Here is a 22,389-nt window from a genome sequence, read left to right on the forward strand (position 1 = left end):
ATTTCTAAGCCGAAGAGCCGGTGTTGTCCGTAGACACCTTCAAGGTCATGTGGCATAACTGCATGGAGCACCGTTACCTTCCCACTGGAGTGGTACCTATTGATCTACTCACATTGGCATGTTTTCGAACTGCTAGGTTGGCAGAAGCTGGAGCTAACAGCGGGCACTCACTCCGCTCCCAGGATTTGAACCTGTGACATTTTGGTCTGCAAGTTCAGCAGCTCAGTGCTTATTTATTTATTTATTTATTTACAGCATTTATATTCCGCCCTTCTCACCCCGAAGGGGACTCAGGGAGGATCACATTACACATACAGGCAAACATTCAATGCCTTTTAACATAGAACAAAGACAAGACAAACATAGGCTCCGAGTGGGCCTCGAACTCATGACCTCCTGGTCAGAGTGATTCATTGCAGCTGGTTACAGCTGGCTTGCTCTCCAGCCTGCGCCACAGCCCGAGCCCTTTAACACACTTTGCCACCAGGGCTCCTTACTCACATTTACAGCCCTTCAAATTCACTGGGGCAGGGGCACTGGACACCCACAAAACTGAAAGACCATTAATAAAAAATCCCTATTTTCAGGGAATACTATTTTTAATAATAATAATATTTATATCCTACTTCTTCCCTCTTAAAAGAGACTCAAAGCAGCTTAACAACATTAAAAACAAAACAATGTACAACACTACGTAACACAATTTTTGTTCCAGGATTATAGATGTCATTTCCTTTTTTTTTTTTCATAAAAACATGGGGAAAAGTTTATTAAACTGTAAAAACTTTATATAGAAATAACATTACAAACCATAAAAATAAACATAATCATTGCACCGCAATATATCTAATAAAATATATATATATAACCACAACAACATAATAAAGTGGCTAACACGACACAGTTTAAACATTCAATATTGTTAAAAATCTCATCTAATATCAATCCCTAGGCTGTAGTCAAGTCCATTTCCAGAGGTTCACTATAATTTATACATTGCACATATGAATCTGGTGTTTTGCAATACTACTATGCTCCTTCAGAGAAGGTCTGCTTCCATGAGAAAGTTTTAATTTGATTACTAAATGAAAGCAAGGGGGAACTGTTCCAACCTCTTTAGGAAAGGAGTTTCAGAGCCATGTGGCTACCACCAAAAAGGCCCCCTCTCTCGTTCCCAATAGCACTTGAGATGATGGTGAGACTGAGAGTAGGGCCTCTCCTGAAGACCTCAGGGCTTGTGTGAGTTCATAGGAGGAGATGCGGTCAGATAGGTAGGCTGGGCCCAAACTGTTTGGGGTTTTATAGGCTAGTGTGAGAACCTTCAATTGTGCTCAGAAACAAACTAGTTGCCAGTGCAGTTGTTTTAATAGAGGGGTTATTCGTTCCCTATACCCCACTCCTGTGAGCAATCTGGCAGCAGATCTTTGAACCAGTTGAAGTTTCTGAATGCTTTTCTAGGGCAGCCCCATGTCTGGATGTGACTAAAGCATGCACCACCATGGCCAGAGCGAGCTTTTCAAGTTAAGTAGTAAGTTAAAATAAGACATTATAACAATACAGTAAATAAATATGATAAAATTGAATATATAAATCATATTTCCTTATCATCCCTACAATTTACCCCGATCAGCTCCACATACAGTGTATATGGTTCTCAAATGTATTGCTTTATTTAAATACAGAGCTGTTTTATATGCTATTTTTGGGTCTTGGCCACACATAAAATATGTTGTTCTGATGTGAGATTACCAGTACATTATCCATTTGATATATCAAGGTATAAGCCTCTCACCTTCAGATACAATTTACATTCAAATATATGCATTTGGCAGAGAGATGAGTGTGCCACTGAATAACCTTAACACGGATCAAATTGCAAAAGCGCTGGAGAATGTTGAGATTGCTAAAGCATAAAGATAATGTGTAACAACTGCTTTTGAATTTGAATAAAGATGTAAATATGTCTAAAAAATATGTGTGTTATATCCTCAATTTCAGGTGCTCCGCAGATACTAATCCATTCATTATAAGGGATGCTGTTAAATCTCCCATATTTGACCATTGTCTCAAGCTGATCTCTATATGAATCGCTAGGTCCTTCTTCAAGATTGAAGTTGTTCCTATGTTGGATCTACACTAACCTATATGCCAGGATCTGATTCCAGATTATCTGTTTATCCCAGATTATTTGGCAGTGTAGACTCATTTATTCCAGCTCAATGCAGGTCTGGGATCAGATCCTGAGATATAGGGTAGTGTAGATTCAGCCCTAGAGATAACATTTTAATCAAGTCTGTGAATAATCAAATCCACAAAAGTTAAATTTGCAATTGCCGAGAGTCAACTACACATCCCACTATTCCTCTAATGAGTTCGAGGTGGCATACATGGCTCTACTTCTTTACATTTTACCCTCATAAGCTTCTGAGGGAGGTCAACGTGAGAATGAGTAACTGAATCAAAGGCACCTGGCAAGTCTCGTAGATTTGTGAGGATTTGAACTCAGATTTTCCATTTCAGCCCTCCAACCATTATGCTAGACCACACTGGCTCTCAGGTAGACATGTTATGACTAACCTCGCATCGCAGTCATGTGCTCCCAGAGAACTGTCTTCTTATGGGAAAAATGAGAAATCCTCTCTTCCAGTTCTGTAGTGGACACTGGTGTCCACTTTGGAAAGCTCCAACTTTTATACCTTCCATGAGAAAGAAAAGAGACAGAACTGCCATCAGATAGCAGTGGATACTGTAACCTAGTTTACTTAGCATAAATTGAAGTCAACTTGATGGTACAGTACATAACAACAAGAAAGTCAAAGCCATCAAGATAACATTTACCGTATATACCCATGTATAAGTCAACCACTTGTGTAAGTCGAGGGCTGGTTTTGGGGCCATAACAATGGATTTTGGTATGACTTGTTGATAAGTCGAGAGTCTTTCCACAGAGAGGGTAAAACAACAATACAACCTCAGGAGGACACCTGCCCTTAGTCACAGCCACTTCCCATCCAAGGCATTCAAAAATATTAGAAGCAAACCATGGTAGGGAAAGTAGAGAGTGTTGGTGCTTCTTTTAGACTTTCCCAGGATGGACTAAGTTCTTGCTTTTTGCCATTACACTCTGAGATGGGTGTATCTATATCTATATCTATATATTAATTCAGGTATAGTACTCATATTGACATATGGATAAGTTGTCCCAGATTTTAAAATTAATTTTTGACCAAAAAAGTCTAGACTTATGCATGAATACATAGGGTAGGTTGCCTATTCCTGTTCTTGTAACTTAGGCAATGAAACAGAAAGAATGAAACCTTTTTTTTAAAAGGTCAATACCAAACAATTGCCTACCTGTTCAGGTGGCTTCCAATATCCTAAAAAGAGATGGAGGGAAAGCAGAGATGTGAGAAACTGGAATTCCAAAAGGGTAGAGAAACAGCTCGAAAGAAATGGGGTGATGCCATGAAGTAAAACTTCTACAATGTGCCAGAACTACAGAAGTGCTGTGACTTCTTCCACTGGAAGATAGTATATGTGTCTTGAAAAAAATCCACATTGGGGAAACTGAGGTAGTGGAAAACAATACAAAGATTGTAACCAAGAAGGGCTTTGTGAGTCATCACTATACTATTGGAAATACTGTGAATTCCTCCTTTGTGGACAACCTTTAGGTAAAGGTAAAGGTTTTCCCCTGACATTAAGTCTAGTTTTGTCCGATTCTGGGGGTTGGTGCTCATCTCCATTTCTAAGCCGAAGAGCCAGAGTTGTCCGTAGACACCTCCAAGGTCTTGTGGCCAGCATGGAGCACTATTACCTTCCTGCAGAAGCGATACCTATTGATCTACTCACATTTGCATGTTTTCAAACTGCTAGGTTGGCAGAAGCTGGGGCTAACAACAGGTGCTCACCCTGCTCCCTGGATTCAAACTGCCGACCTTTCAGTCAGCAAGTTCAGCAGCTCAACAGTTTAATCCATTGTGCCACCAGGGGTTCATAACCTTTACTCCCATCAATATCAGTACAGTGGGCCCTAGGTATCCGCTGGGGTTTGGTTCCAGGATTTCTCCATGGATACCAAAATCCATATTTAATTCCTATTATATACAATGGTGTAATAAAAAGTGTCCCCTATATCAAATAGCAAAGTCAGTTTGCTTTTTGCATTTTCTTTTAATATTTTCAATTTGTGGATACAGACTCCATGGATACATAGGAACCATGTATTATCATCGTCTTGGGCCATAAACGAAAATTTTGGAAGAGCTCAGAAGAGTTCATTTTGAACTACAATTTGCCAGAATTCCTCAGCAAAAGCTGGCCATGCTGGTTGACGGTTGTGGGATTTGTAGTAAAGGTAAAGGTTTTCCCCTGATATTAAGTCTAGTAGTGTCCGACTCTGGGGGTTGGTGCTCAGCTCCATTTCTAAGCTGAAGAGCCGGTGTTGTCCATAGACACTGCCTAGGTCATGTGGCCAGCATGACTGCATGGAGCGTTGTTACCTTCCGGCAGAAGCAATACCTATTGATCTACTCACATTTGCATGTTTTTGAACTGCTAGGTTGGCAGAAGCTGGGGCTAATAGCAGAAGCTCACTCCACTCCCCGGATTCAAACTTCCGACCTTTCAGTCAGCAAGTTCAGCAGCTCAGAAATTTAACCTGCTGCGCCACCAGGGGCTCCCTGGGATTTATAGTCCAATGGTAATTTTCCTCATCTCTGTTTATGGGTAAAAAAAACAAACACAGACTCCCCCTTCTTGTCTATCTAATTTTACCTTGAGAAACTCGGTATCTGATTGTTGACACTTTTGCTGGAGCTCCAGGATCAACCCTTGTAGAAGTGGCGTTCCCTGCTGGATCTTTCTCTCATTCTCCCGCTGCATTTGCTTCAGGTCATTTCTGACTTTGGACAGACCTTGAAGGAGAGAGTCCTCCCTGTCTTTAAGGGTTTTCTTTAATTCCCAGAATACAAAGGCATTCTGCTTCTGCACGACTCTACAGAGGAGGCAATGTTAACATTGTCTTCAAAAGCCCACCTCACGGCAAAGTATGAAGCAGGTGCCAATATACAATACACACCTTCTACACATAGCCTGAATGCAATTTAATACACCACATTTTGTGTGTGAATCAAAGTCTGTGTCAATATCTCAGCCACCCTTGAGAAGAATTCTGGACTACAGTAGAGTCTCACTTATCCAACATAAATGGGCCAGCAGAATGTTGGATAAGTGAAAATGTTGGATAATAAGGAGGGATTAAGGAAAAGCCTATTAAACATCAAATTATGTTATGATTTTACAAATTAAGCACCAAAACATATGTTTTACAACAAATTGACAGAAAAAGCAGTCCAAAGCACAGTAACGTTATGTAGTAATTGCTGTATTTATGAATTTAGCACCAAACATCACAATATATTGAAAACATTGACTACAAAAACATTGGCTACTAACAAATTAACTACAAATAAAGTTAGAATTGCATAAAATGAACTTACAGTAACAACATTGTCAGAAATTAAATCTATGAAAAGTTCAATCCTTGCTGCCTAGAGAAACAGCTGTGGATCCGGGTGGGAGGCAAACTGCATTGGATAATCCAGAATTTTGGATAAGTGAATGTTGGATAAGTGAGACTCTACTGTATTTTTGAATTCCATATAATGGATACTAAACCTTCAATTACCAATATCATGGTAAAAAACAGTATAGAACTAAAACTGAAATTAATTACAGTAGAGTCTCACTTATCCAAGGTTCGCTTATCCAAGCCTCTGGATTATCCAAGCCATTTTTGTAGTCAACGTTTTCAATATATCATGATATTTTGGTGCTAAATTCGTAAATACAGTAATTACAAAATAACATTACTGCGTATTGAACTACTTTTTCTGTCAAATTTGTTGTATAACATGATGTTTTGGTGCTTAATTTGTAAAATCATAACCTAATTTGATATTTAATAGGCTTTTCCTTAATCCTTCCTTATTATCCAAGATATTCGCTTATCCAAGCTTCTGCCGGCACGTTTAGCTTGGATAAGTGAGACTCTACTGTACTTTTTTTAAAATAACACTCAAAGATACTGGGATATTTACATGGAAGGGAGAACTTTTTACTACCAAACAATAGGTCTAACTGTTGCTTTCCTGTATCAAACATGGCCTTAGACTAGGTGACCTCTAAGTCCTCCTACAATTCCACAAAGATAGTTTCCCAGCAATATCTTGACAACTGAATTCTACAGTATCACTGTTAGAGAGCATGCAGCAGCTAGAGGTTTTTATTTAAGGAGTAAACACACCAATGGCTGGGAGAAAGGAAAATAAACTTTATTGTAGGGACTGCATTCTAAAAAAAGGCATAGTAATTCCTAGATGCATCTTGGAAGGTCGACATCTTGGAAGGTTGAGAGAGGACTCGATGGAAGAAGAAACGTGGAGAAACTGGGTTGTTGTGCATTTTCCGGGCTGTATGGCCATGTTCCAGAAGTATTCTCACCTGACATTTCGCCCACATCTATTATACCTCATACCTCTGAGGATGCCTGCCATAGATGTGGGCAAAATGTCAGGAGAGAATGCTTCTGTAACATGGCCATACAGCCCGGAAAATGCACAAGTGATTCCGGCCATGAAAGCCTTTGACAACACATGGAGAAACTTCCCTTAGAGCAACAGTTTACATCACAGAGGGGTCAAATATGTAGATATAGAGGGAGGACACTTTGGGTCTCTCCAACTATCTAATCCTATGTGTCAAACTCAAGGCCCACAGGCCAAATCCAGCCTGCCATCCATTTTATGTGGCCCTCCAGATGCTGGACTACAACTCCTGGATTCATCATAATTAGACATCACAGTTAGACCTGATGGGAGTTGTGATACAGACACATCTAGAAGGCTGCAGTTCGTTCTGTTTAGTCAGGAGAGTGGGCTTTGAATTTAGATACAAGGCTTATGGATAGGATCTCTGACTTTAAGAGGTTCTTTGACCTTTTCCCAACCTCATAACCACAAGTGCTGTTGAGTTACAATTCCCATTATCCCCAGTCTGCATGGTAGATAATCAAAAGTGATGGCAATTGTCGTTCAATACATCTGGGGACTCAAACTGGGTAAAAGCTAAAGAGCACTGACCACTGTGTAAAAAAATTATAGTTGTCCCCCTGAATCCAGGGATTCTCTGTGTCATGGTTTGCAAAGATACTATATGTGTGTTAACTAGAAAATCAAATGCATGAAGTAAATTGGCGGATGTCGCAAGGACCTGGGAATTGGTTTGCAACTGTTGCTGTCCTGCTGCTGGAGAGCCAGTTTGAACAAGTTTTTCTCTCTGTGTGTATAAATCTACTGAATACTGGCTGGGAAAGAAGATGGCTCTATACTCAGAAAGGCCTGACTATTTCTGAGGTCTTGTTTGCTGCTGGTCTTCACTGAAGCAGATTTATGGACTAAGAAAGAACTGCTTATGGCTGCTGATTTCTGTAAGCAATCAGAGGGACTTTTGCAAATAACATTGTGCTATTGACCTCTTGGACTTAGTAAAAGTTCCTGTGTTATTTGTCCTGCAAATCTGAGTGGTGCATCATTCTGCAGGGTGAATCTGGGTTCATGGGCACACATAAGAGCTTCTTCCTATCATCCACAATCCCCAGTACTCTGTACATGGTTTTATTGGCCCTTAGAAGACAACAATAAGGGTGATGTGGCTCTTGATGAAAATGAGTTTGACACCCCTTCTCTAATCCTATTATTCTTCACTCTTCAGTGCTAAATATTGTTGTATTTCCATGAATAACAAGCTTTGAGAGTCTTCTCATTTCTTCTGCACTTCTCTGACTACTGCTTACAATAGCAGGAACACAGGGCTAGCAATCCTATGAGGCTGATTCTGATGCGTTTCATGTCCTTCACCCTCTGAATAGCTTTGCCATTGGATGAGAATTTCCTCAGTGCTACACACTAGCTCTAGTCGTTCTATTGTGATCTACTATGTTATGTTATATATGTGTGTGAACTACAACTACTACAATTCCCATAATCTCTAAATACAAAAAAAAATGGAAGTACAGCTTCTAAAGAAGCCCTTTGCTAATGCTACTCTGTACTGACACAGTTCTGGATTTTCAAATTTCACATCATCAGGAAGGTTGCATAACTCCTGCCTCTGTGATGAAGGGTGGTATTATAAAATACAAGAAGGATCTCTATTTTAAGGAACTGGCGCAGGCTTGATAATGACAAGAGAGGTGAAGACACTTACCACCAGCATTTCCAGTTTCTTCCCGTTGTTTATTGCAAGTATCTCTCTGCTGTCTCTCTCACTTTTCAGTGTGGCCAAGTGGTGCTGAAACTGCGCCTATCAAAAGCAATGCAAACGGGGAAATAATACCTTACAAATGAATGCTGTCCTTCCAACGGCAAGCTAATACCTTGTTATTCAGGCAGGCTTTTAAATGAAGAAATTTTAAAGACCGAGTCAGGGAGTGTTGTATGCTGCATTATGTATTTTAATTTTGTTTTAATTATTCATTTTTAGATAGAAGAAAAGCAACTGGAAAAGCTGACCCGATACGAGGATTTAAAGATCGAACTGCAAAGACTCTGGCATAAGCCAGTAAAGGTGGTTCCAGTGGTAATCAGCACACTGTGTGCAGTGCCTAAAGACCTTGGCCTGCACCCAGTGTGCCGATCACCACTGGGACCACATTTACTGGCTTGTGCACAATCGGCACTGACAAAATTTCCATCTGTCAGCTGCAAAAAGCCACCCTGCTCGGATCTGCACACATTATTCTCCGATGCATCACACAGTCCTAAACACTTGGGAAGTGTCCAATGTGTGATCGAATACAACAGCCAGCATGGTGATCTTGTTTGCTGTGTACTAATCTTGTTGTGTATCAAATAAAATACCATGTTAACATAGACCTCAATGAATTACTTTCTTCTTGCCCTTCATTTAAAAGGGAGGCCATCAAAATGAGTGTTGTACAAGAAGATGAAATCACTTTGCTTCTGACAGAACAAGGTCTTGTTATCTCTATATCCCATGGGACACAGTTAAAATCTGTATCATAGGTCAAAAGCAAAATTAGCAAAGTACGGGGAACTATTTATGGAAATTTAACCAGTGTTAGGAAACACTGAGGATCCTTTACCCAATATAGTAACATAATAAAGGGAGAATTAAATGCTTCTGTGCACTGAGCTATCTGAGGCCTTTTATTTTACTCCAGTTACTGAAGCTAATGGTTCTTGGCTATGCAGGTAGTAAAGGGTTTTTTGACACAACCCTGCCTATAGCATCAGTAATACAACAGGAACAAACCACAGAAAAGGAATACAGCTCCTCGCTGTGAGCTTCTAAGCACAAGAATGTCACGGGAGGGTTGACATTGGTCCTGAGAATTGTCCCAGGATGCTACATGAATAAGGGTTAAGGCTGTTATATTTTCAAGCCAGCAAGAAGAGACAGTGGGAACTAGCAAGGACACTTGAGATGGACCTATATAAGGTTTATCTGGAAACTCACAAAATAATTATTTTTATTTTTATGTCTTTCTCACCCCGAGTTTTAACTTAATGTTCATGTGGTCTGCCCTTGTTTCCATTGTCTCCTTGTTTTATTTTGTAATGGATATTATTTATTGTATTGCTTATTATATTGTGATGTGCTGTTCTTTTATATGCTGTTTACATTGTATTGTTTTGGGCATGGCCCCATGTAAGCCGCCCTGAGTCCCCGTTGGGGAGATGGTGGCGGGGTATAAATAAAGTTTTATTATTATTATTATTATTATTATTATTATTATTATTATTATTATTATTATTATTATTATTAGGCTAGCAGCCACCACAAAGAAATGATTGCATTGATCCCAAGATGAGTTTGCAACTCAGCATGGTGCAAGAAAAGTGTGCACCATTCAAGCTCACAATATGCATCACTTCTGGTGTGTACAGCCAGCCCTCCATATCCACAGAATCTGAATCCATGCATTCCATCATCCGCAGATTGATTTTTTTTAATTCCAAAAGCAAAATTTGATTCTGCAATTTTATATAAGAGATGTCATTTCACTATGCCAATGTATTCGACGGGACTTGAACATCCATGGATTTTGGCATCCTCAGGAAGTTCTGGCACCCACCTCCAGCAGATACCAAAGGCCCACTATATTTTATGTATGACATATTTGGCACCATTTAATGCTTCTCCTGCCCCTTCCTATCCCTTCAATAAGAAATATTTAAAAATAAATTACACCTGGTAATTTTGCTGATACCAAGAACGAAAGAAGTGATACAGTGGCTGAAGCAATAGTTGAAAATAGAAAGTAAAATAAACTACCCTTAGGCTCATTCTTCAATTGCCGCCTTCACTTCTGCTGACATGAGTGGACCTGTTGGAGTTGGATGGAGGGAATGGGAGGGACTGTTTGCTGCCAAGTCTCAGGCACTGAAATACTTTTGTCTTTTCCTGGGCTGCCAAGTTGGAAAAAGTTCCTCACTCTTACCTTAATTATGGTGGACCACCATACGCTGAGTCAACAGTGTGACACGCCACTTAAAAAGCCAATGTGATTCTAGGCTGCATCAGTAGGAGTATAGTGTCTAGATTAAGCGAAGTGACAGTCCCACTCTATTCTGCTTTGGTCAGACCTCACTTGAAATATCACTGTGTCCAGTTCTGAGCACCTCAATTCAAGGAGGATGTTGGAAAGCTAGAACGTGTTCTAGAGAAGGGCGATCAAAATGTTCAAGGGTTTGGAAATCAAGTCCTATGAGGAATGGCTTAAATCAGTGGTTCTCAACCTGTGGGTCCCCAGGTGTTTTGGCCTACAACTCCCAGAAATCCTAACAGCTGGTAAATTGGCTGGGATTTCTGGGAGTTGTAGGCCAAAACACCTGGGGAGCGAATAATGCACAATATCTATAATAATGTAGAGCAAAGTGTATGCTTTTTAAACTACAAACACTATTTCCTCAGGGGCTAAATGATAGAATCGAATACACCTGTTTTCTGTAGTATGTTCCTTACTTAAGAGGCATCCTGGAAATCTTTCATTTGCTCGTTATATAACTCCACTTCAAACAGAGCCGGTATCATAGATAAGAATGTGAGTAGAGAGGTGTGTTTTTTATTATATTGTTTATCATAACCTTTCCTTAGTAACGTTAATATGGGAGTTTCATATATCTATTGTGTATGTTATTTTTACTCCTTTATTTAGCATACTGAGTACAACTTGATTAAAACACAACACCCGAGGAAGTGAAAACGAAACAAGGGGAACATCCCGGGGAAACCTTGTTGTGTGTATATCATTTCCTGGCATTGCTATCTACACGAAGAATTCCTTTGAACGTGTATCATTTCTTGGCATTGCAAACCAAAAGAAGAATTCCTTTGAACATAAAAACTATTATTTTGGAGACTGAAAAACTTTACTTCAAGTGATAAAGACCAAAGACTCCACGCAACTCCAGGAAACATATTGACTGGTTGTCTCTTTATGTCCTTCAATAATATATGGTGTTAAGATTATAACATGAAATTGTACCATTGTGGATGATATTTTGAAAACTATTATTTTGATGAGAAATACTCTAATATAGACCTGTTAGAATATTGATTTGTATTATAATTTGTGTGAATTTGTAAGTGTATATACACATACACTTTGCTCTACAAAACACCTGGGGACCCATAGGTGGAGAACCACTGGCTTAAATGCTGGCTATTGTTTAGCTTGAAAAAGAGAAAGTTGAGAAGAGACATAACCATATTTTAAAGGATGTTACATTGAGGAGGGGGCAAACTTATTTTCAGGGTTGTTGTATGTTTTCCGGGCTGTATGGCCATGTTCCAGAAGTATTCTCTCCTGACATTTTGCCCACATCTATGGCAGGCATCCTCAGAGGTTGTGAGCAGAAAACTTGTTTTCTGCTGTTCTAGAGGCTAGGAACGGAGCAATGGATTCAAATTGCAGTGACAGATATTCCACCTTAACACTGGGAAGAACTTCCTGTCTGTAAGAGCTATTTGGCAGTGGGAGGTGTTGCCTCAGAGTCTCTTTCTTTGGTAGTTTTAAGCAGAGGCTGGATGGCCATCTGTCAGGAATGCTTTTGACTGGGTGTTCCCGAATGGCAGAATAGGGTTGGACTGGATGGCTTTTGGGGGTCTCTTCCAACTCTATGATTCTCCCCTCTCTCACACTGACATACACAAGTAAAGATACCATTTTATTTACAAGGAAGGGATAACAGAAATCAAGTCTGTCTGTCCTGGGAAACTGCGAGATCACTACGAACAGCACCTGCAGGCTGTATGTTCATGCGGGTTACCTTGTACTCCTCCGCTGCCTCCTGCACAGGGATCACTGTGTGGTTCCTGTGCTCTTTGGACTTGTCACAAACCACACAGATCAGGGACTTGTCATCCTTGCAGAATAACTTCAGTGTCTCCAGGTGCTGCTTGCACATTTCTTGCACAGGCTCTGGCTTGTTCCCAGCCACCGGAGGCATTCTTGGCAGGGCTGTGTCCCTGGCTGCCAGCTCTTTGGCTCTCTCGGCCACTTTCCCCAGCTGAGCGTTAGGCCTGACTTTCCCATTGCGGCACCTCTTCCGGCATTGTGGACAGGGAAAGCTGTCGCCCAGGCTCTCCCAGTAAGTGCTGATGCAGGCTCTGCAAAAATTGTGTTCGCAGTTCAGGATCACCGGGTCGGTGAAGTAATCCAAGCAGATGGGGCAAAAGAGCTCTTCCTGCAGGGCAGTGGCATAATTCGTAGCTGCCATGACTACTGAGCTGAGGAAGAAGTGAAAGCAAAGTTGTGCAACAAGGAAGCCTTTTCACAGGAAGCCTCCAGGCAAAAAGGTAGGCGTGGAAAATGCAAAAAACAAAACAAACCCAACGTCTTATGCAATAAAAGAAGGGCTTTGTAGCCTGCAGGAGGAAGTAAGACAAAATGTAATGGTTCACAATTAGAGTTGCCAAATGTTACATTTGCAGAACACAACTCCCAGATGCCAGGCAGCCAGAATTGTCATCCTAAGAACAACGATTCTAGAAGTTGTAATCCAAGGGTACATCTACACTGCAGAATTAATTCAGTTTGATCCTACTTTGACTACCATGGTTCAATGCTTTGGAGCAATGGGATTTGTAGTTTGGTGAGGCACTAAGCACTCTTTGGGAGAAAAGGTTAATGAAAACAATGAAAACAGTGAAAACAATCAACCCTAAAATAATGTTAATGAAAACTGTTAATGAAAACAGTGAAAACAATCAACCCTAAAATACACATGGATAAAATGTTATGGTAAAATGGAGTCAAATTTCATTAATTCTTTGGTGTAAATGTACATCTGAAGGTAACCTTCCCAAGCCTTGCTAAAGTTGTCAACTGGTCAGAAAACTCTGCTGTTTTAAAACACCACTTTAGACAGGAGGAAGATTGAGAGGGCTTAGTTAATGATTGGCTGGTAGCTTTGAAGTCATCATGCTAAAAGTAGTAATTGGATTTCCCAATGTTCTGTCAAGGTGAAGTTTAGAGATCCATTCAAACAGGAGCAATTGGAAAAATTGGAGATAGGCCAAAGGCCAGTTTAGCCCTATATTCTCTTTCCAATAGCAGCCAGCCAAGTACCTAGGGAAAGCCTGCCAGGACATGAGCACAACTGCACCTTTCATCTTCAGCTCCCAATTCTCTAATACACAGACCATGTTGCTGTTTCCAATTGAATAATGTGTAGGTATCCTCATTACCAAGGTACTTTCATATTCCATGAATGTATTTCATACCCTTTTAAAGTCACCTATGTGGACAGCCAGCATTACACCGCCTCTCAGTCATTTCCACAGTGTAACTACATGCTGTATAGAAAAGTTCAACCATAAGCAGGCTTTTCCAAGTGACATTTTCATCCGTGCTCAGTCCTGGTTCTGAAAACAACTTTCTAGATAAAGGATGTGTGCTCAGAGAAATCCTTCTTATCTGGCTGTATACAGTGGGCCCTTGATATACACAGGAGTTGGATTCCTGGATCCCTATGAATGCCAAAGCCTGTGGGTAGTCAAGCCTGACTATATACAATAGCATGGTAAAGTGGTATCCCTTATATACAATGACAAAATCAAGGTTTTCTTTTTTGGATATTCAGGCCCTGGAAGGCTGGATCCAAGGTTATGAAAACCGACTGTATATATGTCTCCCATGTAGCTCTTCTTGGTTTATCTTGGGACTATAGTTTGTTTTTTCATGTCAGGAGCAACTTGAGAATTTGCAAGTCGCTTCTGGTGTGAGAGAATTGGCCGTCTGCAAGGATGTTGCCCAGGGGACGCCCGGATGTTTTACCATCCTTGTGGCAGGCTTCTCTCATGTCCCCACATGAGAAGCTGGAACTGACAGAGGGGAGCTCACCCCACTTCCCGGATTCAAACTGCAACCTTTTGGTCAGCAATCCTGCTGGCACAAGGGTTAAACCCACTGCAACATCAAGGGCTCCTTGGGACTATGGTAAAAATACATAAATTCAGCATTCCTGACATTTACTCTGCTCTGCAACCTGCCCCATCTTGTGAATTGCATTAGCTCTATAACATTCACTGTACATAAACAGGTCCACAGCTATGACTGACACAGTGTTATACACATCCTCCTTTTACAGGTTGACCATGTGGAGGAAGAATATAGGCTGGAAAACTAAACTTATATCAGTTTTCATATTTCCCCCCTTCCTTTTCATACAGTATGAAGAAGAGCTCTTGTATATGACAGATTGAGAATCCCTTAACTGAAATGCTTGGGACCAGAAGAGTTCTGGATTTATAATACAGGCAGTTCCCGAATTGCAAACATCCAATTTACTATGACTAATAGTTAAGGACTGGGGTGAGACAACAGGAAAAGAGAGAAATATACCTCTCGAAAGGAAAATTCATCCCTGAAAGAGTTATGGAGAAAAGGGATCTCCAATGAAGCTCTATCACCAATTTTCAAAATGCAATTTTCACAGGGACAAAAAGTGAAGTGAAATCATCTGAGCAGGGGCACAATCAGCAAAAGAAACACCACAGAGATGTTACCCTTCTCTATGATATCCAAAGTGTGTGTGTGTGTGTGTGTGTATCGGAGTCACACTTTTAAAAGGTACCTGTTTCGACTTACAAACAAATTCCACTTGAGAACAATCCTACTGAACCCATCTTGTTCGTAACTTGGGGACTGGTTGTACCTGTATTTGCATCTAGTTACATAGTGAGAGATCTTGGAGATGGGACCCAAGTCCAAACATGAAATTAATTTATGTTTCCTATACACCTTATTCTCCATCCATGGATTCCATCATCCATGGTCTGAAAATATTTTAAAAATATCCAAAAAGCAAACCCATCCTAGTTTTTATCCTTGTCTGCAAGGGCCATTTAACATACAACTAGTTTGCTGGTTTTGTGCCTTTTTATGTGTGTGCATGCCTTCCACTAACTGTGGACTTATAGCAACTCAATATATTTAATAGGATTTTCTTAGGAAAAAAAAATACTCAAGAGATGGTTTGGCCAGTTTCTTCCACTCCATTGCATTTTAATAAAATATATACATTTCAAACCATCTAATATCTCATTTCAAGTTCTAATGAAATATGCATTTTTTTTCAAAGTCAGGGTCTTTCAAATCTGTATAATTAATATAACCAGCCAAGGGTTCTTTGTATAATCTTTTTCCAAATGAAGTATTTTAAACATTTCCTGGAGTACACTCATGAAAACTGATATAATAAATGGAACAGCTTCCCGAAAGCTTTTTCGATGCTCTCACAAGAGCAAAATTCCAACTTCCATGATTAGGTGAACTGCTATCGCCAAAGACAACCAAAATTACACATACACAATGTGTGAATTCATCACTTAAGAAGAATCAGGCAGAATGCAGAAAGAATTGGAATACCTGATGCTTTACCTTCCAAGAAATATGAATAATGTGTGGCTTTCCTGAGTCAAAAGAGTGACCACTACTGGTCATACAAGGGTTCTAGACATTCTTATAGCTCTCAGCCCTTGCAGTCATGGTTGAATTTTGCTACACAGAAATATCTCTTTTATGGGAGTGCTATGAGTTTTGTTGCAAGTCTGTATAAAGAGGTTTCTAGAATTTAGCTGTTGACTCCCAGTGGCCAAACGAAGGCAGTACACACTGGTCTCAGCAGATGAGCTCCATCACAAAATGTGTTGCTTCAGGACCCTATGAACTTTCCAGCAGCTTCCCTAGTGCTTGGTCTCTTCTGTCTCAGAATGTATCCAGTTATCTGGAATACATTTAATTCTGCTGGTTCTCATTACTCGTTCCTATCCAGAGGCAATCTTTACTTCGTAGTCATCTTCTGAAAGGTTGTTACAGCCTGTTCCACCTTCTCCAACTCTGAGCGAAGCAAGGAGATCTGTGAGGGAAAGGTGCAGTTTAAGTAATGAGTCACTGGATGATTGATCACTGCTGTGATGGCCTGTGATTCAAATACAGTATCTTCTGGAATATTTTTTTAAAATCTTTGGAAATATCTCTATAGCAATTGTGGTTAACCCTTTGTGAGATCATAGATCCTTGCAAGGTACTAAAATCTATAGTACACCTCCCCAACAATAACATCATGGTAATAATTATGACACAATGAACACACAAACATTAGCAAAGTTGTATCCTGTGGCACTCTACAGATGTTTGGAGTTAACATAATTTGATATTTTACAAGATTCCCCCTACCAGATAGTTTTCAAAGTATCAGGAAAAATCAAAAACAAAAATAACTTTTTTTTCACTCAAAGCCTGCCTATGTGATCCATGCATGGACAACACAGGTGAAGAATTGTTACCTATAATATCAGGGAACTCTTCCCACACCTCTCCCACAATATATTAATTAGGACTTAGAAACATTTCTGGTTTTTTGGGCTACCTGGATAGCATTCTGAGAATGACAGTGCTGGAATTTAACTCTATAAAGCTTTGAGAAATAGCCATTACCTTTTGCTGGTGGGCAGTCCTGGCCTTGAGGGAGGCCTGCTCCCGATACCTGCTCCCTTCCATCCGTACAGTGAGATCTGCCAGCTGCCGATCCAGTTTCTGCCACCGAGATGTCAATTTGAGGAGCTCCTTCTGGGGGTCAACGAATCCCTACAAGTGACAGAAAAGACATAGACAACCTGGTTTGGCATAAGGGAGCAAATTATTTTGAGTTTCCTGTCTTTGACAAAAAATGAAGAGGTACACCTCCCTCATTCAACATATAAATATTGAATAGAACTGCAATCTTTTTTTTGGCGTTAACAACAAGCTAACTGTGGTAGTGCAAGGCCCTCTTCTTCAACATCTCTGCCTGGGGTTATCACTTCTTTTTGCCTAATGATACAAGTGGCTCAGCTCATAGTCTGAATGACTATGAATGTGCTCTATTCCATTACCATTGCTCTTGCATACAGCTTCAATAACTCCATATGATCCTGATCAAATTTTGAAATGAGGAGTGGAAGTTTTGTTTTAATCCCATCATACCCAGAGGCATCTGTGTTGAGAACAGCAGAGATGACCTTCAAAACGGCTATTCCCAGGACTGTGAAATTTCCTTCTAAAGAATATAATAATATTATAATATAATATAAGAAAGTATAAAACTTAATTTTTTATTTGGCCTATCTCCCCGAGGAGACTCAGGGCAGTTTACAGCAGAAAACTGGCAAACATTCAATGTGGCATAACATAACAAACAGATCAAACCATAAACAATAAAATAAATAACACCAGATGTACTTATAGAACAACTCAAAAATAACAAAATTAGAAATTTAAATATATAAATCAAACATTTAGGACATGTTTATGAATAGATCTAATAATAGTAAATAGTTAAAGGTAAAAATGGCATTTTGCAACAAGCCAACAGAGCTAAAGTAGTCTTTGAGGAAGGCCCTTTTATTCAGACAGACTGTTGGCCACTAACTAGTTTTCTAAAGGGATACTTAGTGTCCACTCCCTCCACTGCTCTTATCATATGTTTAAATATTCTAAAAGTATTTTACTTCAGGATTGGGCTTAAATATGACAGCTTCCCTAATTGTTTCAAATTGGTTTTTTTAAAAATATTATCACTTTTAGCTATATTCTGTTTCAACTTCTATTTTAAGCTGTCTCAGGGGAAAATAAGTAAATGTCCTAGTGCAATAAGAGAATAAGGAACGGTGAAGTGACAAACGGCACGGCCTGGGATTATGATTTTGGGTGGCATGATTTTAATTATTGTTTTAAATTGATTGGTTTTAATGTTTTTGATTTTAATCTAATGGTATATTTTATTATATGTATGTCTATGGCATCAAATTGCTGCCTATTTGTAAGGCTGCTCTGAGTCCCCTTCAAGATGAGAAGGGTGGGATATAAATACAGTAAAAAAATAAAATAAATGAATTGATCATCTCTTCATCTTCCTGCCATGAATTTCACTTGGTCACACTAATTCCTGATTTTCCTCATTAGCCCATCGTCTGAAACCCACACCCCCACTCTTAACTTTGGTCTTACCTGGAGATCTACATAGATGTCGGTGTGATCGTTTGCCCTTGCAATCACACAGCTTGCAAGCGGCTCTGCTCCTTCAAAGTCTGGGAGAATCCTCAGAGATCCAGCCAAGGACAACGTTTGCAATGCGTCCTGGTAGTTCTTATAGGCACCAAGTGGAACTGTCTCTTGGCAGATGACATACACTAAGGACAAGCAGAGGGAGTTAAAGATCAGCTTGCACTCCAGCAATCAAGAGTTATTAGCCAACATGGGGGGATATTTAGATATGCTTTCTAAAGTGCACAATTAGTATTTGCATAGCCACCACTGATTCTGTCTTGAGCTACGTAGAATCATAACAATGAACCAATGTGCATATTTTTCAAACAACATAATGCTCCTCAAATTGAGGTCTGCTGTTGTGACAACAACCCAAAAAAGGGGGAAAATGTTAGCCATTTTGAGACAGCAAACTGTTCCTCAATAAAGAAAAAAACCCTAACATAGCTGCTTCTCTTGCTTATGACATTGTCTGCAAGGAGGAAGACCACAATACGAAGCATCTATCTTCCACTGCACAGAACTTTGAAAAGTCCTAACAATTGTTCTACATTAGCTTCATGTAAATGCAGCTTCCTATGTGATTAAACAGATACTCAATGACAAATATACTCTTCAGTTTTCAATAAGCATTCAGTAGGAGAGTCTCATTTCCATTCAGTGAAATGCATATTTAAGAGCAAGCCCTGAACAATAAAGGGATCCCTCACTTGTACAGAAAAATAGCCCTATAAAACAATGTAAGACATTTCAATCATGCATATATGCAATCCAAATTCACAAAGAATAAACTAAGCACATCAGTTCTTTAATCACAGTATCTGCCATATGTGATTGATACAATTCTAGCAACCAGTAGCACAAGAAATGTCCAAGTGTTCACAGAATGCTTGGATTGCTGCCACTTTGCTACCCTCATTGAGAGAGAGAAGGTGCATCACCTACAATGGTGATGAGATTCCTGGCTCTGTGCCATTGGTAGAAGGTAAGAATGGAGAGCATATATATATTTCCATGACACAATTTGAACTAGAATTGAAGAAACACATAGCTGAGGGGTCTATTGGTATTCCACCATTCATACTCCACTAAAATCTTCTGCTAAATAAATGGAGGTGAGGGAACACGCTAAAGATAGGATCAGGGTTAATGGACGCAGTTCCACTTACTACTCACATCGTCACAGAACTAGTAGAAAATACTGAAAATAACTCAGGTGGTACTAGAATCAGATAAAAGCTGCACTGCTGAAGTAATTCACTGCTCTTGTGAAAAACAACCATCTATAGGGATTTGTCCCAAAGCTTCCCACAATCAATGAGCTTGGTACGTTTGCAAATTTCCTATTCCTAGGGGAAAACAAATAGTTTCCCATGGCACACATATGAACAGCCTCACCTGTTGGCCGAGCTTTAGTGAGCTGATATGTCGCCCTTATATTACGCACTACTTTGATGACTTCCTGTACCAACAGAAAGTTTGCTTCTTCCTCAGGATGACACCAATGAGTCTGGAAATAACGGGAGAAATGAGACACACGTGAAAAGGTATTTTCTAGTAGACTGGAGTCAAATTCTCAAATCTACTGTAGTTTATAAAGTAAGAGAAATTCAAGAAGTCCATTGATTTTTTTTAAAGAAAGAAAAAGGGGAATGTTAAAACACTGGCAGATTTTGAAGACTGAAACATAATAATGTTTTATAATGAAGAAACTTATCTAAAATGATAGATTGATGGGATTATAACAAATTTTTCACTTTGTATATTTGAGGTGGGAAGTCTATTTTAAACTTTTATTATTATTTTGATTATTATTTTGCAATGGGGAAACTGGGGAAAATAATTTAAGTTGATGTATATCACGATATAAATCAGAGAGGGGAAAATTACTGTCTTTATAAATTGTATAGTAATATTTATATTGCCGGAAAAAATAATAAATAGATTAAATTTATTTTTACTACAGTTTGTATAGCAAGACAAATTCAGATTGGGATGAATATTGAAGAGACGTTTACACAGCAAGCCTCAAAATGGACCTCAACTAGCTACAAACACATTGAAATGTCAACTCCCTCCCCAGTTTAACTCATTTCTCCTTTTACATGACTCACCAGCTGCTCTTTGCTGGGGTATTTGGCCACACAGATGCTGGGAGGAGACCGGGAAGTCTTGGGAAGTCGCTGCCATAGCTCCTCTGTGAGGAAAGGCATAAAGGGAGAGAGAAGGCGCAGAGCCACGTCCACAGAGGAGTACAATGTCTGGCGGGTGACTAGGAGCCGAGTTGGATCCCCACTCCTCAATATGGGTTTTACAGATTCCTGCATAGGAAGTGACAGCAAACTTAGCATGCAATGAAAGGACAAAGAGGAAGACCAAAGCCTTTGAGTTTGTAGATGTGCTTACTCAGTTTTTCCTTCAGTGAAAATCTGAAATCCCCATACTCCCTGGATTATAGCCCTTTCCTCACTCCTTTTCTTGACATCTCTGCTTTCACATCTTAAATCAAGGGTGCTCAACCAGATGTTCCGGACAATAAGTCCCACAATCCCTTACTATTGGCCATGCTGGTTGTGTCTGATGGAAGCTGCAAGCCAAACTATCTAAAGGACCAAATGCAGCTTGAAGACTTGTAAGCAAAATAAGCACATGTTTAGGATATTGAGGGAAGGGAGCAGCACAGAAATTTCCCAATGCTGGATTTACCAGGAACGTTATGGTGTAAAACTGAAAGTGGTGCAGCTGAACCAAGTTCCACGAAAAAGGCTCCCAAACTAAAAGACGTTGCAATTAGAAAAAAAAGTTGAAGAAAACTTTTCAAAAATACATACAATGGAAACATAAAAAACCAGATTGTTTTCCATCCTTTTGAAAAAAAATTTTAAATTATGGTATATTATTGTTTATAAGAAGCCCCGGTGGCGAAGTGTGTTAAAGCACTGAGCTGCTGAACTTGCAGACCGAAAGGTCCCAGGTTCAAACCCCGGGAGCGGCGTGAGCAGCCGCTGTTAGCTCCAGCTTCTGCCAACCTAGCAGTTTGAAAACATGCCAATGTGAGTAGATCAATAGGTACCGCTCCGGTGGGAAGGTAGTCATGCAGTCATGCCGGCCACATGAGCTTGGAGGTGTCTACGGACAACGCCGGCTCTTCGGCTTAGAAATGGAGATGAGCACCAACCCCCAGAGTCAGACATGACTGGACTTAACGTCAGGGGAAAACCTTTACCTTTACCTATTGTTTATAATTTGAATTAAAATATATATTGGGATGCCAACATTGTTTAAAGTGCTTAGGGCCTATAAAGGTCTCATTTCTGCCCTGCATTTTGCTACAGGCAGCTGGAATCTGAAACCCTGGGAACCTTACCAAGTAGACATCACAAAAATCACACAGCCAGAAAAGATGGACCGAAGAGGCAACAGAATGCAGTTCATATTTCTCAAACCAGTGAGCACAGTCTACTGCTGTGTGATAGCAACGGCTGAGGATCCACTTATCCATTGGGGAGTTAGGGAAGACCTGGAGGATTGACATAAAACAGTGGCAGTAAAGTGTCAATTGTTTAGAATGTTTATCCTAGATTTTGTCATGGAACTCAAAGCAGCCTCAACAACAGGCATGGACAAACTTCAGCTCTCCAGATGTTTTGGACAGTCGACCAACAGTTAGGAATTGTGGGTGTTGAAATCCAAAACATCTGGACGACCAAAGTTTGCTCAGAGCTAAGAGGGAGCCATGAGGACAGTTCCATCTTGTCTTTTTACATCAG

The 22,389-nt window shown here is 39.9% G+C and overlaps 2 protein-coding genes across 4 annotated transcripts in view; both read right to left on the reverse strand.

Annotated features, from left to right (window-relative positions):
- The window catches only part of LOC103278024 (E3 ubiquitin-protein ligase TRIM39), a 23,685-nt gene extending 8,248 nt beyond the window's left edge, over positions 1 to 15,437 (reverse strand). For both annotated transcript variants that reach the window (XM_062969592.1, XM_008105590.3), the window contains exons 1-4: positions 12,357 to 15,437; positions 8,269 to 8,364; positions 3,355 to 3,377; positions 2,578 to 2,696 (exon numbers count right to left, since the gene is read on the reverse strand). In XM_062969592.1, coding sequence (XP_062825662.1) covers positions 2,578 to 2,696; positions 3,355 to 3,377; positions 8,269 to 8,364; positions 12,357 to 12,806 — 688 coding nt within the window. In that variant the 5' untranslated portion in view covers positions 12,807 to 15,437. The remainder of the gene's footprint in view (positions 1 to 2,577; positions 2,697 to 3,354; positions 3,378 to 8,268; positions 8,365 to 12,356) is intronic.
- A 128-nt stretch (positions 15,438 to 15,565) lies between these two features.
- vars2 (valyl-tRNA synthetase 2, mitochondrial) overlaps positions 15,566 to 22,389 on the reverse strand; it is a 32,932-nt gene continuing 26,108 nt past the window's right edge. For both annotated transcript variants that reach the window (XM_062969591.1, XM_008105593.2), the window contains 6 exons: positions 21,987 to 22,139; positions 20,734 to 20,940; positions 20,018 to 20,129; positions 18,581 to 18,762; positions 17,030 to 17,179; positions 15,566 to 16,448 (listed from right to left, as the gene is read on the reverse strand). In XM_062969591.1, the coding sequence (XP_062825661.1) occupies positions 16,374 to 16,448; positions 17,030 to 17,179; positions 18,581 to 18,762; positions 20,018 to 20,129; positions 20,734 to 20,940; positions 21,987 to 22,139 (879 nt within the window). In that variant the 3' untranslated portion in view covers positions 15,566 to 16,373. The remainder of the gene's footprint in view (positions 16,449 to 17,029; positions 17,180 to 18,580; positions 18,763 to 20,017; positions 20,130 to 20,733; positions 20,941 to 21,986; positions 22,140 to 22,389) is intronic.

This window comes from Anolis carolinensis, chromosome 2 (genome assembly GCF_035594765.1).
Source record: "Anolis carolinensis isolate JA03-04 chromosome 2, rAnoCar3.1.pri, whole genome shotgun sequence".
In the NCBI taxonomy this organism is placed as follows: domain Eukaryota; kingdom Metazoa; phylum Chordata; class Lepidosauria; order Squamata; family Dactyloidae; genus Anolis; species Anolis carolinensis.